Source organism: Pleurodeles waltl, chromosome 2_2 (assembly GCF_031143425.1).
Source record: "Pleurodeles waltl isolate 20211129_DDA chromosome 2_2, aPleWal1.hap1.20221129, whole genome shotgun sequence".
In the NCBI taxonomy this organism is placed as follows: Eukaryota; Metazoa; Chordata; class Amphibia; order Caudata; family Salamandridae; genus Pleurodeles; species Pleurodeles waltl.
Window position 1 is genome coordinate 232147694 of NC_090439.1, and position 14236 is coordinate 232161929.

Here is a 14236-nt window from a genome sequence, read left to right on the forward strand (position 1 = left end):
AACTACTTAAACAGCGCAGTTGGTCCCTAGAAAGAAAGGTACAAAAGTTCACAGTCACATTGTCATGCCTAGCCACAGAATGGATCAGCAACAAAGTCAGTCTTCCGCTTCAGGTCATCAATCGATCAGCAACGCATCAGGCTCTCAAGAGCCTGAGCCCAGTGACAGAATCTTGAATCGCATCTTCTGACATCTAATATCTGCATCAGTTCTCCCCACGCATCTGAAGTTTTTGCCCTTTGTCATGACCTTTTATTAAGGTTTTCCAGTCCATCCCCCTAATTTCTAATTGGTCTGCCAATCACCAGTTATTACGCTACCCAATAATATTAATTTAGCAAATCTATGAATTCTAATATTATGCAGTTCTCAGTTCGTTGATTGGTTCACTGTACGTTGTCCTCATTATCTGTCTCATCAGGTATTGAAAATGTTGCATCTTCTTCTTCAGTCAGTATCTCTGTTGTTCTAGTCCTGGGAAAGTACATTGAGTCTGTCTTACACCAAATTTGTTACATGTCTAGTTCCATCATCTCCTGATCGTCGGTAAATTGCAGAAAATTCTAGCTAAACAGATTTTAGTAACATACGCTGTTCATGGTCAGTTCAACGCACCAGCTTCTCTGCATTGCACTAGAAATTCAGCTGCTGCTGAGGCCTGGTAACTAGGCCACAACTTCAACTAAGTTTACTCTGCAATATAATGCTAAACATAGGTTATACATCCTAATATGACATATTACTACATTATTATTACTCTTTTTTACATTTTTAATCATTTTAGTACAAGCTTGTTTAAACTGTCTGTCACTCTCCATGGGCACACTTTCAGTTATGCACATTAATTTCTCTACATTTAATTCTTCCATCAAGTTCTTGTTAATCAAAACACATAAACATTCATCAATAATTTCTAATGAGCATATCTGCGTCAGCAAAGGTCATTTGGCCATATTTCTCCAAGGTACTCCTTGGGCTCCAGTTGTCTCAGTGCAACTGCCACTGAGGCTTCTCACTAGATGATATTTCACTCAGAAAAAATAAAAATTCATACAATTGCTTTTTAACATAAGGATATTCCCCAGGGTATGTTTACAAAGCATTTTGTCGTAGTTTGGACTCTTGCTCTAGGCAAGACTGCTGGTTAAAGGATGACAGTACTTTTGTTTGTAGGTGACTATGCCTATCCTAATACAAATCGCAACTGTTGTCCCAACCTTACCGGCTCACTAGCAGTACCTCACCAGAAACACAATAGTAAAAGGGTGATTTGTGGCAACCTTTACGCATGGACTCGAGAATAAGACATCTCAGGGAGTGTCGTGGTTAAACGGAGATTACCCCTTTCTCACAGATATATCATGTCTCATACAAACACAGGCAAAACAAATATGCAGTAAAGTTTCAATAGTTTTTATTTAGCACAACTGTAATTTGCGATAAGTTGCATGGGCTGCAATGATTAGGATAATGAATAATGCAAGGAACAGAATTGTGAAGACAAGAGTCATTATTACAAAGACCCCCACCATCTTGCAAAGACATACGAGATGTAATATGCCCTAATACCCTAATGTGATAGGCCTAACCTCCTACCTAAAGGAGAGCTGGATTTGCTAAACCTAATCCGCCAATGCCAGGTCCATGAGAGGAGCCTCCAACCCTCGTTACCTTGGAATGAGGTCTCTATCTCAGACTCTGCAGGGACACGAAGACTGGGTCAGCGTCAAGACGACGTGCAGTATCGATATCAGCGATAGTGGCGATGCCCTCTGGTTGGAATCCGTCTGATTATCTGTCTAAAGTGCGATGTATTTATTCAGATCTACCAGGACCCCTGACATAGGTGTGTTCCCAAACAATAGATAACAGACATGCTTGGGACGGCAATTATTATAAACAATCCCTCGAAAGTATAGAGAGAGAAAATCCCTATGTGTGAACACCTACTGCTTGTTTGTCTTTACTGCTTGATCTTGACGCCTTAGAGCGGTGGCACTGATAATGCAATACATAACAAGTAACCTAACTATAAACAAGGCAGCCATCTTAGATGAATTAAATAATTAAATGGCTAAGACAGAGCAACCTAAGTAGGTTAAAAGTCACTAGGTGACGGGGCACGAGTCTGCAAGCCAGAGGCTAAGCTAACTCCTGTTATCCCATTAAAATAAACTAGAATTCACTACTATTTATACACGTCTCAGCTCTTAATTCACATCATTCACTTATTTCAGCTTTGAAACGTAAACATTTTTCAGAAATGTTCATAATTCAGCGACCAGACCCTCACGGATGATTTGCTGCCCTTTAGAAATCCTGGATTTATTTATTTATTCTTTTGCTATGGACTTGAAGATCAGCCGCAATAATTCTTCCAACATTTGGGGCATATTTACAAGAAAGTGGCACATCAGAGCTGAAGAAAGTGGCACATCAGAGCTGATGCGCCAATTTTCTTTCCCCATCCCTACCGGCACCTAACACACCATGGTTGTGCCATATTTACAATACAGCCCACAATGACGGTCGATAGCACAATAGCGTCAACATTTTTTGTACTACTGTGGTTCTTTACTACACTAGCATCAAATATTTTGACGCTAGTGCACCAAAGCCCAGGGAGGCCCATTTCATATAATGGGTGTGTCATTATAACGGCTGCTCTGAGCAGGCGTTAAACATGGCAGAAAAAATTACGCAGTGAAGTGTTGTAATTTTCACTGCCCTATTTTATTAAGCCTCCCTTTGCCAGAAAGCCCCCTTGCATACATTATGCCTGGCACAGGATTAATGTGGTGCAAGGCTTTACAAAGTGATGCAATGCATGCATTGCACCAATTTTTAAATATGGTGTGGGAAGATTGCCTCCTTAACGCCACAGTAGATTGTAAATATGCCTGTATGTCTTTCTTTGTGGTGCCATTAATGTGTTCAGGAACTCCTCTGGGCTACCCCCTTCAAATACATCCCAGTGTTTTCACATTGAATGTAGCTGGTGACACAGGGAAGCAAGATCCTGATGCCCTATTTTGATTCGATCATATCGATTTATTATAACGAATAAGAACTTGCCCATTATTTTGCCTGTGGGTCGTTTTCCTACTTCGTGTTAATATTTATAAATATGTATGAGTGCAGTTGATAAACTACCACGTTTACAAGCTGAGTGGCAAAACGTACATAAAACAATACCGTTAGTTGTAGGAAAGCAGTGAAAACACCCACAGAGTGAATTCCGTGACTGTTTTTGCAAGATACACGGATTGGAAAATAGTTATCTTGGAAAGACAATTATTTTTATTTGTCGGGAAATCCCTCAACTGAACAGAGGTGCCTAATGTCTAATATGTCTCGGGAAGCGTAATATTCAGATGATTGGAAGTTGGCATCTGATGCGCTTTTTTAAATAACATTTTGACAGGAACCAGGCGTCTCAGAAATTCGCTTCCTGTTGTTGCTGGCATTAGTCATCCTAATGCCTGGAAGCGTGTATTTCCACAAATAGGACAATGAAGATAATGGAAATTCATCAGGGAATGTTCTTACTTAACCCGATAAAAAATAAGGTAAAATGGGGTCAGCCACCTGTTGGCTTGGACTAACTTGGTACAACTGGTGAGAGAGAGCATTGAGTAGGTGTCACATTTATTTAAATTTCTGGGGTACAAAGGGTAATTCATGATGAAAACTAATAAATCCAACACTAGCATATATGCTGTATAATTAATCTATTCATGCATTAACATACCTAACACTGACTACTTTTCGGTTAGGTGGGTGGGTCACGAAAAAAAATCAAAATTGGAACTCAGGCAGTTTACACCTGTTCATTCCCAATTATATTTGGCCCCCATCAAATGGTTTGTCAGTTTCAAAACACACTGAGCCCAAGTCACACAGTTTTCTTCCACAAGTTGATGTTACTTAGGGCCTGATTTAGAGTTTGGTGAAAGTGGAGTTCCTTTGACTATGGAACAGAATTTAGGGGAGTTTCCACAGCATAAAAGTGTACATTGGTAGCTGTCAGTAATATAGAGTTTTCCACTTCCGGGTTCCAGGTGACATCAAGGACAACTTGAGTTTTGTACTTGTTGGTCTATCTGATGTCATTTTGAACCGCTCAGTGTAAAACAATCCTGTTATTGGCGACTACCCATCAATAATTCTATATTTTATGCAAAAATCAGCTCATAGTTCTTCTCTATTAGCATTCAACCATGACTTCTTCAAAGTTTCGGCTACTAACCACACTGATGTCATGCTGAAACGGGCATGCATAATAACATACTGGTTAGTAAACAGTATATTCTTTACTTCTTTTATAAAGTACGTAAAACGTTCAACTATGGTGAGAGGCAAAGGCAAACAGTTCCACAACCTGCAATGTGAATTGACAACGCTTATCCCGCAATTTTACCTTCTTAAATCTTTGTGAGTCTGGTTGGTGGAGCGAAGCTTGCCAGAGCAAATGGCTCCCCTAATGATTCACAAACAAGATTCATAGGCATATGAACACTCAAACCCTGCATGCATTGTGGACTAGTGTGAGGACTTTATAGTGTATGTTTACAATAACCAGGAGGCAATGGAGCCTTGAATGCTGATGGCTAATTGTGGCCTGTGGTTTTAGTGGGCATATTTGCTTCTCAGCATGGATCTGACATTTTCGAATTGATTAGCCACACAGGAAAAGACACAATAAAGTATCAACTTTGCATAGCCCAAATAATGCAAAGCTAATAGTGGGTTGGTTTCTCGGAACACATGCAACATTACTTGACTCTGTTGGTAATTAGCAAATTTTACCATTTCTGTTATCTGCTTCTTTTATATTGATGGTCACTGTCAACTCATACTCCTAATTATATTTTTTGTGCCCATTGTAAACCATGGAGAAGCTCTTGTATCTGGAGACTGGAACGGCTGGTGCTGAGCAGTGTACTCCCACTAAATAGAACTTCTATTTCCTAGCCATCAAGTGCCAGCTTAATGGGACTCATAAAGGCAGGGGTGTAATTCAGACAACCAGGGATGCCAACGTCTCCCTTTCGCTCCAGCTACACCACCAACTGAATGACATTAGCACACATATGTTTTGCTGTTTTTCTGCAAGGAGGCTCTGTTGTATAAGTGTTATAGTATTTCATCTGTTGGGTTAACCCCTCTAGAAAAGATTTAGGGCCTGATTTAGATAATGGTGGACGTGTTACTCCATCACAACGGTGACGTATATCCCATCAGTCAAAATCTAAACCCCATTATATCCTATGGATTTAGATTTGGGGCGGATGGGATATTCATCCCCATTATGATGGTGTAACTCCTCCACCAATATCTAAATCAGACCCTTAATGTGTTCTTAGTTACTAATAAGCAGTCTTTCATCAGTTCAAGAGGCCAAATAATGGAAGCACCCTTGTGGAACTTCCATATCAAAGAATGAGCTGCAGATGGTTGTGAATCCTCACCTGTAATACCAACTGTCGAGGTGCATATTTCATGCAGCACAATGCTAATGAGGCAATGCCTTTGCACCTGCACTGTATTACTGATGCAAGCTCAATAGCAACATGTTCTTGGGAAGTATGTTAATTGTGCATAACTTTGGAAGGATCCACTGGTCATCTCTTGGAAAGGAGCATATTGGCCTCAGTGATTATCCAGCTACCCGTGGCACAGGGAGTTGTAGCCAAACACTGCACCAGCTGGAGGGAGTGGTCCCTCCTCAGTCTCCAGAATCAGGCCATACCACCTGCAGGGAATGATGGAGTGGTGGTTTGAAAGTGCACACTGTCTTTCATTGATGAAGAGAGTATGTTTTGTAAATATCCTCTGCACAATTGTGGTCTACACAGGGTGAACCCATTAAGATTGCACCACAATTCAGACTGAATTTGTGCACCGTTTAGCATAATATGGCACAACATGCTCTTAGTCTAGTTGACAAAAGCAGGCACATGTTTCATTTGATTTAGGACTGCTCCCTGCCCTTCATCATGCACCTAGAAAGTCAGGTAGATTCTCCATATTTTTTCTTTACTGGACTTTTTACCAATGTTGCCACTGGTCTTTTTGCTATTAGCAAACATGAGGTCGGTTAGAAGCTCACATGGCAAATCTAAAGATGGATGGGTTTCTGTTTTATAGCAGAGTCCATGAGGCATATTGTTGGAAATAGCCTTTTCTGCAGGGTTATCCCCAAACTTTTTACCTTTATCCTCCTATTTTCCTGACCGTCTTTTTGTTGGCTTTAGGACTCTGAGCACTTTACCACTGCTAATCAGTGCTAAAGTGCATGTGCCCTCTCCTGAAAACTTTGTATAATTGGCTTACACCTTCTTTTGGCATATCTAATTTACCTGTAAGACCCTTGTAAAGTGGTATAGCATATACCCAGGGCCTGTAAATTAAATGCTACTAGTGGGCCTGCAGTGTTGATTGCGCCACTCACAGAAGTAGCCTTTAGAACAGGTCTCAGCCTGCCACTGCAGTGCCTGTGTGCACACTTTATTATCACACTGACTGACATTCAAACTACTTGCCAAAGCCTAAACTCCCCTTTTAGTACACCTAAGTCACCCCTAAGGTAGACCCTAGATAGCCCTATAGACAGGGTGTTGTGTATGTAAAAGATAGAACATGTACTTCTATGTTTTACATGCCCTAGTAGTGACAAACAGCCTATTTTGTTTTTCACTACTATGAGGCTACTTCTCTTATAGGTTAGCATTGGGAATTCCCTTATATATGTCTATGTGGTAATTTCTGATCTGTGAGGAGTAGTGTGGGCATGTTTTGATATATCTGGACGGTAGTGAGAAGTCCTGCTTACTGGTGTAGCTGGAGTTTACATTACTATTTTAGAAAAGCCACTTTTAGAAAGGGCATTCCTCTGTGCTTATAACTCTAGTGTTTGCACCTTGACTTCAATCCATGCCTAGGGCAGCGTGACAGATACACTTGGTGCATACTTTCCAGACAGCCATAACACAGGAGTGTCTGAATGTGACAGAAGATCATACTGATAGTCATCCTGGGCTGAGGGGAGGGAGGGTCGTTACATCTCAATAGGCTGTGTCCTGCCCTCACTCACACCATGGGCTGATAACCCCCTAGCTGTGTCTGGAGGCTGGGCTGGTTTGGAAGGGGATTGTGCTTGCCTTGAAAGGTGCCTTCGAAGTCACCCCCTGAACAAAGACATTTTTGAGTATAAGTACAGGGGCTCTGATCTCATGTTTTTAGAGCACTTCTGGAACTGAGACTGAACCTCTGTCAGAAGGACTGCTGATCTGCATAAAGACTCAAAATAGACAGCTCTTCTATTGTTACCCTGCTGCCTGCTGTCTGGTGGGTGGCATAAAGGACTCACTGGATTGCTTTTCTTCTTGTTGCCCTGCTACCAGCTGCTCCCTGACTCTGGACTGCCTAGGCACTGCTGGAATGTCAGAAGGAACCACCATTCTTGACCTTAATGTGCTGGCCTACTGCCTCTCTGTGTCCCGTGTGTTCTCCTAGGCCCAGCTTGTGGTGAGTGTTGGTTGCTGCCCCTGGCCCTGAAATTATAATGCATAGTGAGAGCTGTCTGTGGTTGCTTTACCAATGCCATTGTGGTTTGAGCTCTTTTCTCTCACCCAAGCCGCGCAGCTCAGAACAATCATGATTGCAAGCCAGCTAGCGTGTGCTGAATGCTGCACATTCTCCTGTACTTCAGCCAGTCGGGGGGCATTCTGTCTTCTCAAGTGCATGTGGAGTGCTCTGCTAGGATACCCTGTGGTGCAGACAAATAGGAAATGAAAGATTTCACCCAGGGAAATTTACAGAGGGTGTGTCGATGTCTGCTCACCCTGAATCTCACAGAGTGAATTGAGCCACACTCTGACTTCCGACAAGAACCACGCTGCGTGTTTGTGGGTGGCTGCATCACTTTACTCTCGTTTCCTGGGGTGGGGGACCCAGCTGGACCTCCACGCTACAGTGAACTCCTCGGTGGGTACCCCGGTAGTGGTCCAAAAGGCCTTGGAAGGCTCAGACACGCCACTCCGACAACACTGTGTCAGAAAACAGCATTTGTCAGGAGCAGCTCCACTCACTTGCAAGCCACTGCTCCCTCAAGGATCCTATGCATAAAAAGGGTCCCCTCTCTCTTTCTCCTTACCTGGGGACCGGCCTCAGGAGTACTACTTGAAGGAATCGCAACTCCGTGACAGATACAAAGTCAAAGGCAGGGAGGGACTCAGTAGCACTCGTACAAGTTACCGTAATAACTGTAGGAGGTGGACCTGTACCCTTAGATTTTTATTTAGTGGATGCATAAGGGTTACTAGGAGTACCGGTGTGCCCTGCCCTATGATTTTCTGGTGAATCATTTGCTTTCAACAATACTTGTATGTGATGGCTCTCGTGTTAATTTCTATAATCTGCCCTGCACTGCTCATTACATTGTGTGCCCTAAGTGATCATTAATCCAGATTGTGGTTGTTGTGCAGTACCCAGGGCCACGAGTACCATCCCCTGTATGTCCCCCTGATTCATGCCACTTTGGTTTACCTAGATTCAAAACTAAGGAATACTATTTCATTCCTTATGTAACCTGCACAGTAATTATGTTTTGTGACCCTTTTTGATAATGGTCCATTGTAATTAATGGGATTACTGCTATAACCTAACTACAGCATTCTATGCCCTAATGTTACAACGTATATTGTTCTGAACTGTCAGGATAGTGAGTACTATCTCAGGATTACATATATTCGACCCGTACTTATGATTCATAAAGTTTTAGTCTCATATAACCCTGTGTGGAGGTTTTTTTTAGGTGTATTTATTGTGTCACACGAGTGTATGTGTTGTGCAAAAGCTTTACACATTGCCTCTGGGGATAAGCCTGAGTGCTCTGTGCTAAGCTACCAGGGGGTGAGCACAGGTTCTCTTAGGTGTGTAAGTAACTTGCCCTGACTAGAGTGGTGGATTCTGACTGAGTTCGGCGCACTACCTAGCCTACCAGAAACCCAATTTCTAACACATATTTAAGGGAATCTATGACCCCTCTGTCTTCTGAAGTCCAATTAAAGACCAACAATGTGTTAGCCCATAGCACTGAAGAAAGTATCTTCCTGACTTTGACTCAGCAGGCTCAAGCAGACATCAGAAACCTTCAAGTAGATATAATGTGATTGTAAGGCCATCTAGAGTGATTTCATTAAACTCTAAGAGTGAGAGAGATGTAGCCATGTTTACAGTGTGAGTATGGCTACCTGGATTATTCGGACAAACACTCAATTTTATCTTGCATCTTAAAACTCTTATCTATAAATAAGATAGGCAACCTGTTTGTCAACTCCTTGATGCTGAAATGGTAACCTACAGATAAATGGATCAGGAATGTTCCTAAACTTTTCAACAGCATAGATTTGAGGCAAAACTATAACAATGAACAGCCAACAATCCTCTTTCTGGTCTTGCTGGAATTTATGTTCTGGAATGGATACCGGATGATGTCAAAGACTCATTGGTGCAGCAACCTGAATTAAGCACAACATCACAAAGGAGGAGTTAGGGGATAAGACTAATTGATGGTAAGGTATTGCAGTTGAAATACAATACACAGGTATATTTAACACCTTTACTGCTTTAAATGCAAAGCTATCTACTTTAACATTATTGAATGTATTCCAGTGTTACCCTTTAAAAATGGAAATGTGAATTTATCTAGGAAATGCAGAAGAAAATGTAAGGACAGAAAGACTGATTCAGAAAGCTAAACTTTCACTTTTGTGGAAGTTTACAATTGTTTGGTATTTACAAAGTACGAGTTTAATTTTACTAATAGTAATTATAGACATGCCTATCTTTTTATGTATGGAGTCTTCACAGACGTAAAATTACTACTAGTAAAAATAAACTCATAGTTTGTGAATACCAAAAAAATAGTAAACTTTCATAAAAGTGTAAATTTACCTTTGTGAATCAGGCACAGTGTAACTAACACAAATATTGTGACCTAACAATGTGCTCTGTAAAATCTACATTTTTATCAGTGAGGAAGTGATTACAGTGGGGATACAAACCACAGCTACATAATGCACAACTCAAATTACTGCATCCACAAATTACGATAATTAGCGGATGCACAATTTTTAGCTAATGGAGAGTTGGGCTTCGTGGAAGGGGGAATTACATGCACTTTGTACATGATTTCCTTCAGCCGCGAAATGCACAACTCGAAATTGAAAGCAATTTGCATCCGTGATTTGCACCAGGTTTTACCTGCTGTAAGTCTCGGAGGTGACTCTGGTGTCAGGCACATTTTTCACCCAACTTGTAATCCTGCTTTGGGGGCAATGGCAGTTTGTGCTAAAAAAAAAAGGGATTAGGGGCTCAATTCTAGTTCTGGCTTGAGTAGGGTTTTCCTAAGGCACTGCTGTTACGTGAATGATCTCAATAGACTGGTGAGAACTTTTACTCCTATGATCCCAGGACCCTAATGGCTTTCATCAATTATGAGATAATAATCTCAAGTTTCCAGATTTAGCTGGTCACCAAAAAAAAGGAGACCCCACAGTCAATTATCCAGCATCCCGTCCAGAGCATAAATAGCAGAACCACAGACACCCAGAATTTCTGTACTTTTAGCAAAGGGATGGCCATTGACTCCGACGCGATCCAGCCATGTCTCTCAGCTTTTTTTCCATTGGCTGTCTGGCAACCACTTGAAGTGTACCTCCAAGAAGACGGAGGTGCTCAGCTTTGTCTTAAATTTAGATGTCCACTAGCCTATAGGCGTGCTCTCTCCAGATACTCAAGCCGTTGTTGTAAAAAATGTAGGGATTACATTTTATGATAAAATGTCATTCTACAATCAAATTATTTCAGTGGTTGGTGTATGTTTTGGCATCCTATGCATGGAAAAAAATCTTTGCACCTTCTACTAAGATTACTGTGATACTGGCCTTCGTGTTCTCCCGATTGGACTACACCAATGCTTTATATGCAGGTCTGCCAAAGTACCTTCTGAGTAGACTCCAGACTGATCCGAATGTGGCAGCTCGGTACGTTCTTGCACTGGCATTCTATTGAAACTTGATTATCTCTTGGCCAGGAATGCTTTCTACAGCCCTATGAGAGTTTTATGCACCTTTAGTAATTATCTGGCTAAAATCCCCAGGTTTTGTCTGGCTACTGCAGGCAGTCGTTCCTTTCTTTTTCAGGGCCCATTAGGATGAAACAATCTTCCGCTGGACTTCTGGGGGCTGTCTTAAAGAAAAAGCTTAAAGCTTGGTTATTTGTACAGTAATTGTCTTTTGCATCTGTTTTTCTTTCCTTGGACCTAATAGCGCCAGGGCACTTCTGAGTAGCCGTGCACTCTATAAATCCCCATCACTATCACTGTGATCAATTATGGTCAGCTATAGAAGTATTTAAATCCTCTTTTTTAAAGAGAAAACTTTTTTATGAGTTTTACTGTATGTTTTGATGTAACAAATGTGCCACATGACCTTCTAGACTATGCTTATTTGTTGCTGAAAATTCAGTGGCATATTATTAGTACTATAGCACACACAGTGAGAGGTCTTTAACAGAAGGGTGGTTGTAGTCTGGAAGATCGTGGAAGGAATATCAAGGGGCCACAATATTCTGACCAAAGTATCAAAAACACAAACATCGAGGAGGTGAGTGCACAGACAGAGATATTTATTTAGTATTCTTAACTCCACAGCTACATGCCTTTAAGATATATTCAAGTTGCGTACATTTGGAGGTAGGTATAGGAAATCTATATATACCTGTCAATATCTTGGTCCTCGATACACTGGTCATGATTTTGCGACCATTCAACGTTTTTTCCAAAATGTTCTAGGCCTACACCCATAAGGATAAAAGAACCACCCGTGGGATATTAAAAGAATAAAACACTAAGGGCTTGATTTAGATCTTGGCAGAGGGAAATACTCCGTCACAAATGTGATGGATATCCCGTCTTCCATATTATGATTCCAATATATCCTATGGGGATCGTAATATGGCAGACGGGATATCCGTCGCATTTGTGACAGAGTATTCCCTCTGATGAGATCACAATCAGGCCCTAAGTGATAGGTGGAGTATACTACTTAGACCTGTTTCTGCTTCATGCCCTCTAGCGTCATGCAATTTAACTCCTGCTACAGAGGACTGGTTACTTTTGAAGGTTCTGTAATGAAGATCAGGGACAGCTTTTGGCATGGGCGAGCTGTGCCCAGGCTCAGGGTGCCAGTATTCCGAATGGGAACAGAAGGAAGCTACATGACTTAATGTTATGCAAACAGCAACTCCTCCATCCCACTTGGTTCCAATAGGGTCCAGTTAAAGACTTTGCAATCAGCCCTTAATGTACCTCAGCATAGTTGCTAGCACCCTATCAACTACTTGCCCTCCTCCCTTTTTCCTCACACCTCCTGTCGTCACACCTCAACAACCTCAGCCCCCACAACAAACACCAAATTTTCTTTCTGCCCAGGATACTGTTCCTGTCAATCCAATTTAGGGCCAGCCCTGACTTGTGATAAGGTAGGTGTTCAGGGAAATGGCAACAGTGTCAATGTAGATAATGAATATGGGGGCTCATTTACAAGCCCCTTGTGCTGCCTTAGCGCAGTCCCCGACCCCACGCCATATTTACAAACTGGCGCAATGTCACCACGGCGCCAGTTTGTAAAGCTTTGCGCCACTTACCTGTGTCAGGTATAATGTATGCAAGGTAGGCATTTCCCAGTAAAAAGCCCCGCAGAAATGACGCAGCAAAATCTACAAGATTTCACTGTGCCACTCTGCGCCACCATAGCGTCATTTTTTTAATGCCTGCTCAGGGCAGACGTAAAAAGTGAGGAGTGCTGATTCCTATGAGGCCCCCTTAGCATTGCGGACTAGGGTCAACATTTTGATGCTAGTCCAGCAATATTAAGGGTTAGCGCCGCAACAGCAGAATTTCTGACTCTGTTGTGGACACTTTTGCGCCATGGTGCATTGTCTTGTAAATCCAGTGCTCCCATGGCGTTGTTAGGGGGGGCAAGGGTGACGCTAGAAAAGTGGCTCATCAGAGCTGAGGCGCCACCTTCTTGTAAATGAGCTCCATGGTGTCATACGAAGTGAATCAAATGATTGCAGCACTGAGCAGTCAGAAAGCCCTGTAGCGAGTTGCTTTTTTAATGTTCGAAGGGCCTGATAATTTCTGATACCAAGGATAACGAATAATGATTAATTCTTCGGTCGTAATTGCCAGTTCTATTATCAAGCAACTCACAGTGAGCGCTGTAATGTGCTACTAGGGGCCCAGCCAGTTGGCCCATTTCTAAAAAATGTTTTATTTCCGTGGTAGATTTTCTTCCACTAACTCTGTTGACCAGACTCACATTTATATTTATCTTTCTAGGCATAATAAAATAAGTACTGCAAGTTTTCCATTATATTTTAAAACTTACAGGATGCACGCACAGTATTTTGTCTTTCGAACGTCTTCGTTAAACTCATTTTGTTTGCATCTAGTTGGATGGTGGGAAACTGGAGCGCGTGCAGCAAGACCTGCGGGACGGGCGAGCAGCAGCGCGAGGTGAACTGTATCCAAAAGAACCACAACAGACTCGAAATAGTTGCCAAGCACTTGTGCCTGTTGGATGCCCCGGATACCCGACAGACATGCAATGTCCAGAGCTGTCCGCCAGCTTGGAGCATCGGGCCTTGGTCGGAGGTAGGTTCCAGTGGCATCTGCACCAAACATGTGAAGCACCGCCCCGCTAGGGGGATGTATGGCCACATTTCGAGTAGAGTGGTAGTAGAAAGTACTCCAGAGAATGAAGCTGGTGTCTACCACAGGAATTTCTTTCACCATAGGAATCCTTTCGTGGAGTAACCTGATTCTATGTGTTCTCCTGAGTTCACTTTTCATGAAGAAAGATGTCTTGCCATCACCCATAAACTTTACATCGGGGCCTTAGACTGTGCATCTTTATACAGCCCGAATAGTTATTGATCTAAAAGACTTGCGCATGTTCTATTGTCACTTAAAAAAAAAAAGAAAAGGTAGATTTCCGACCCCTTAATCCAACATACTGGTGCCAAACTGGTTGTTTAAAATAATTAAAACAGACTCCACGTTTTCTGCCTGCTTAGTGGTGTTCTAGGTCATGTTTTTGAAAACCTATTTCAAAGATAACAGGTTTTTAGACATGAGTGTTTGCGTGCCTATCTGTTTTTTACT

General features: G+C 42.0%; 1 protein-coding gene across 1 annotated transcript in view; it reads left to right on the plus strand.

The window, feature by feature from the left end:
- The window catches only part of ADAMTS16 (ADAM metallopeptidase with thrombospondin type 1 motif 16), a 757015-nt gene that overhangs the window by 678036 nt on the left and 64743 nt on the right, over window positions 1-14236 (plus strand). Inside the window, exon 19 of the mRNA XM_069219698.1 lies at window positions 13525-13726. Within this exon, the coding sequence (XP_069075799.1) occupies window positions 13525-13726 (202 nt within the window). The remainder of the gene's footprint in view (window positions 1-13524; window positions 13727-14236) is intronic.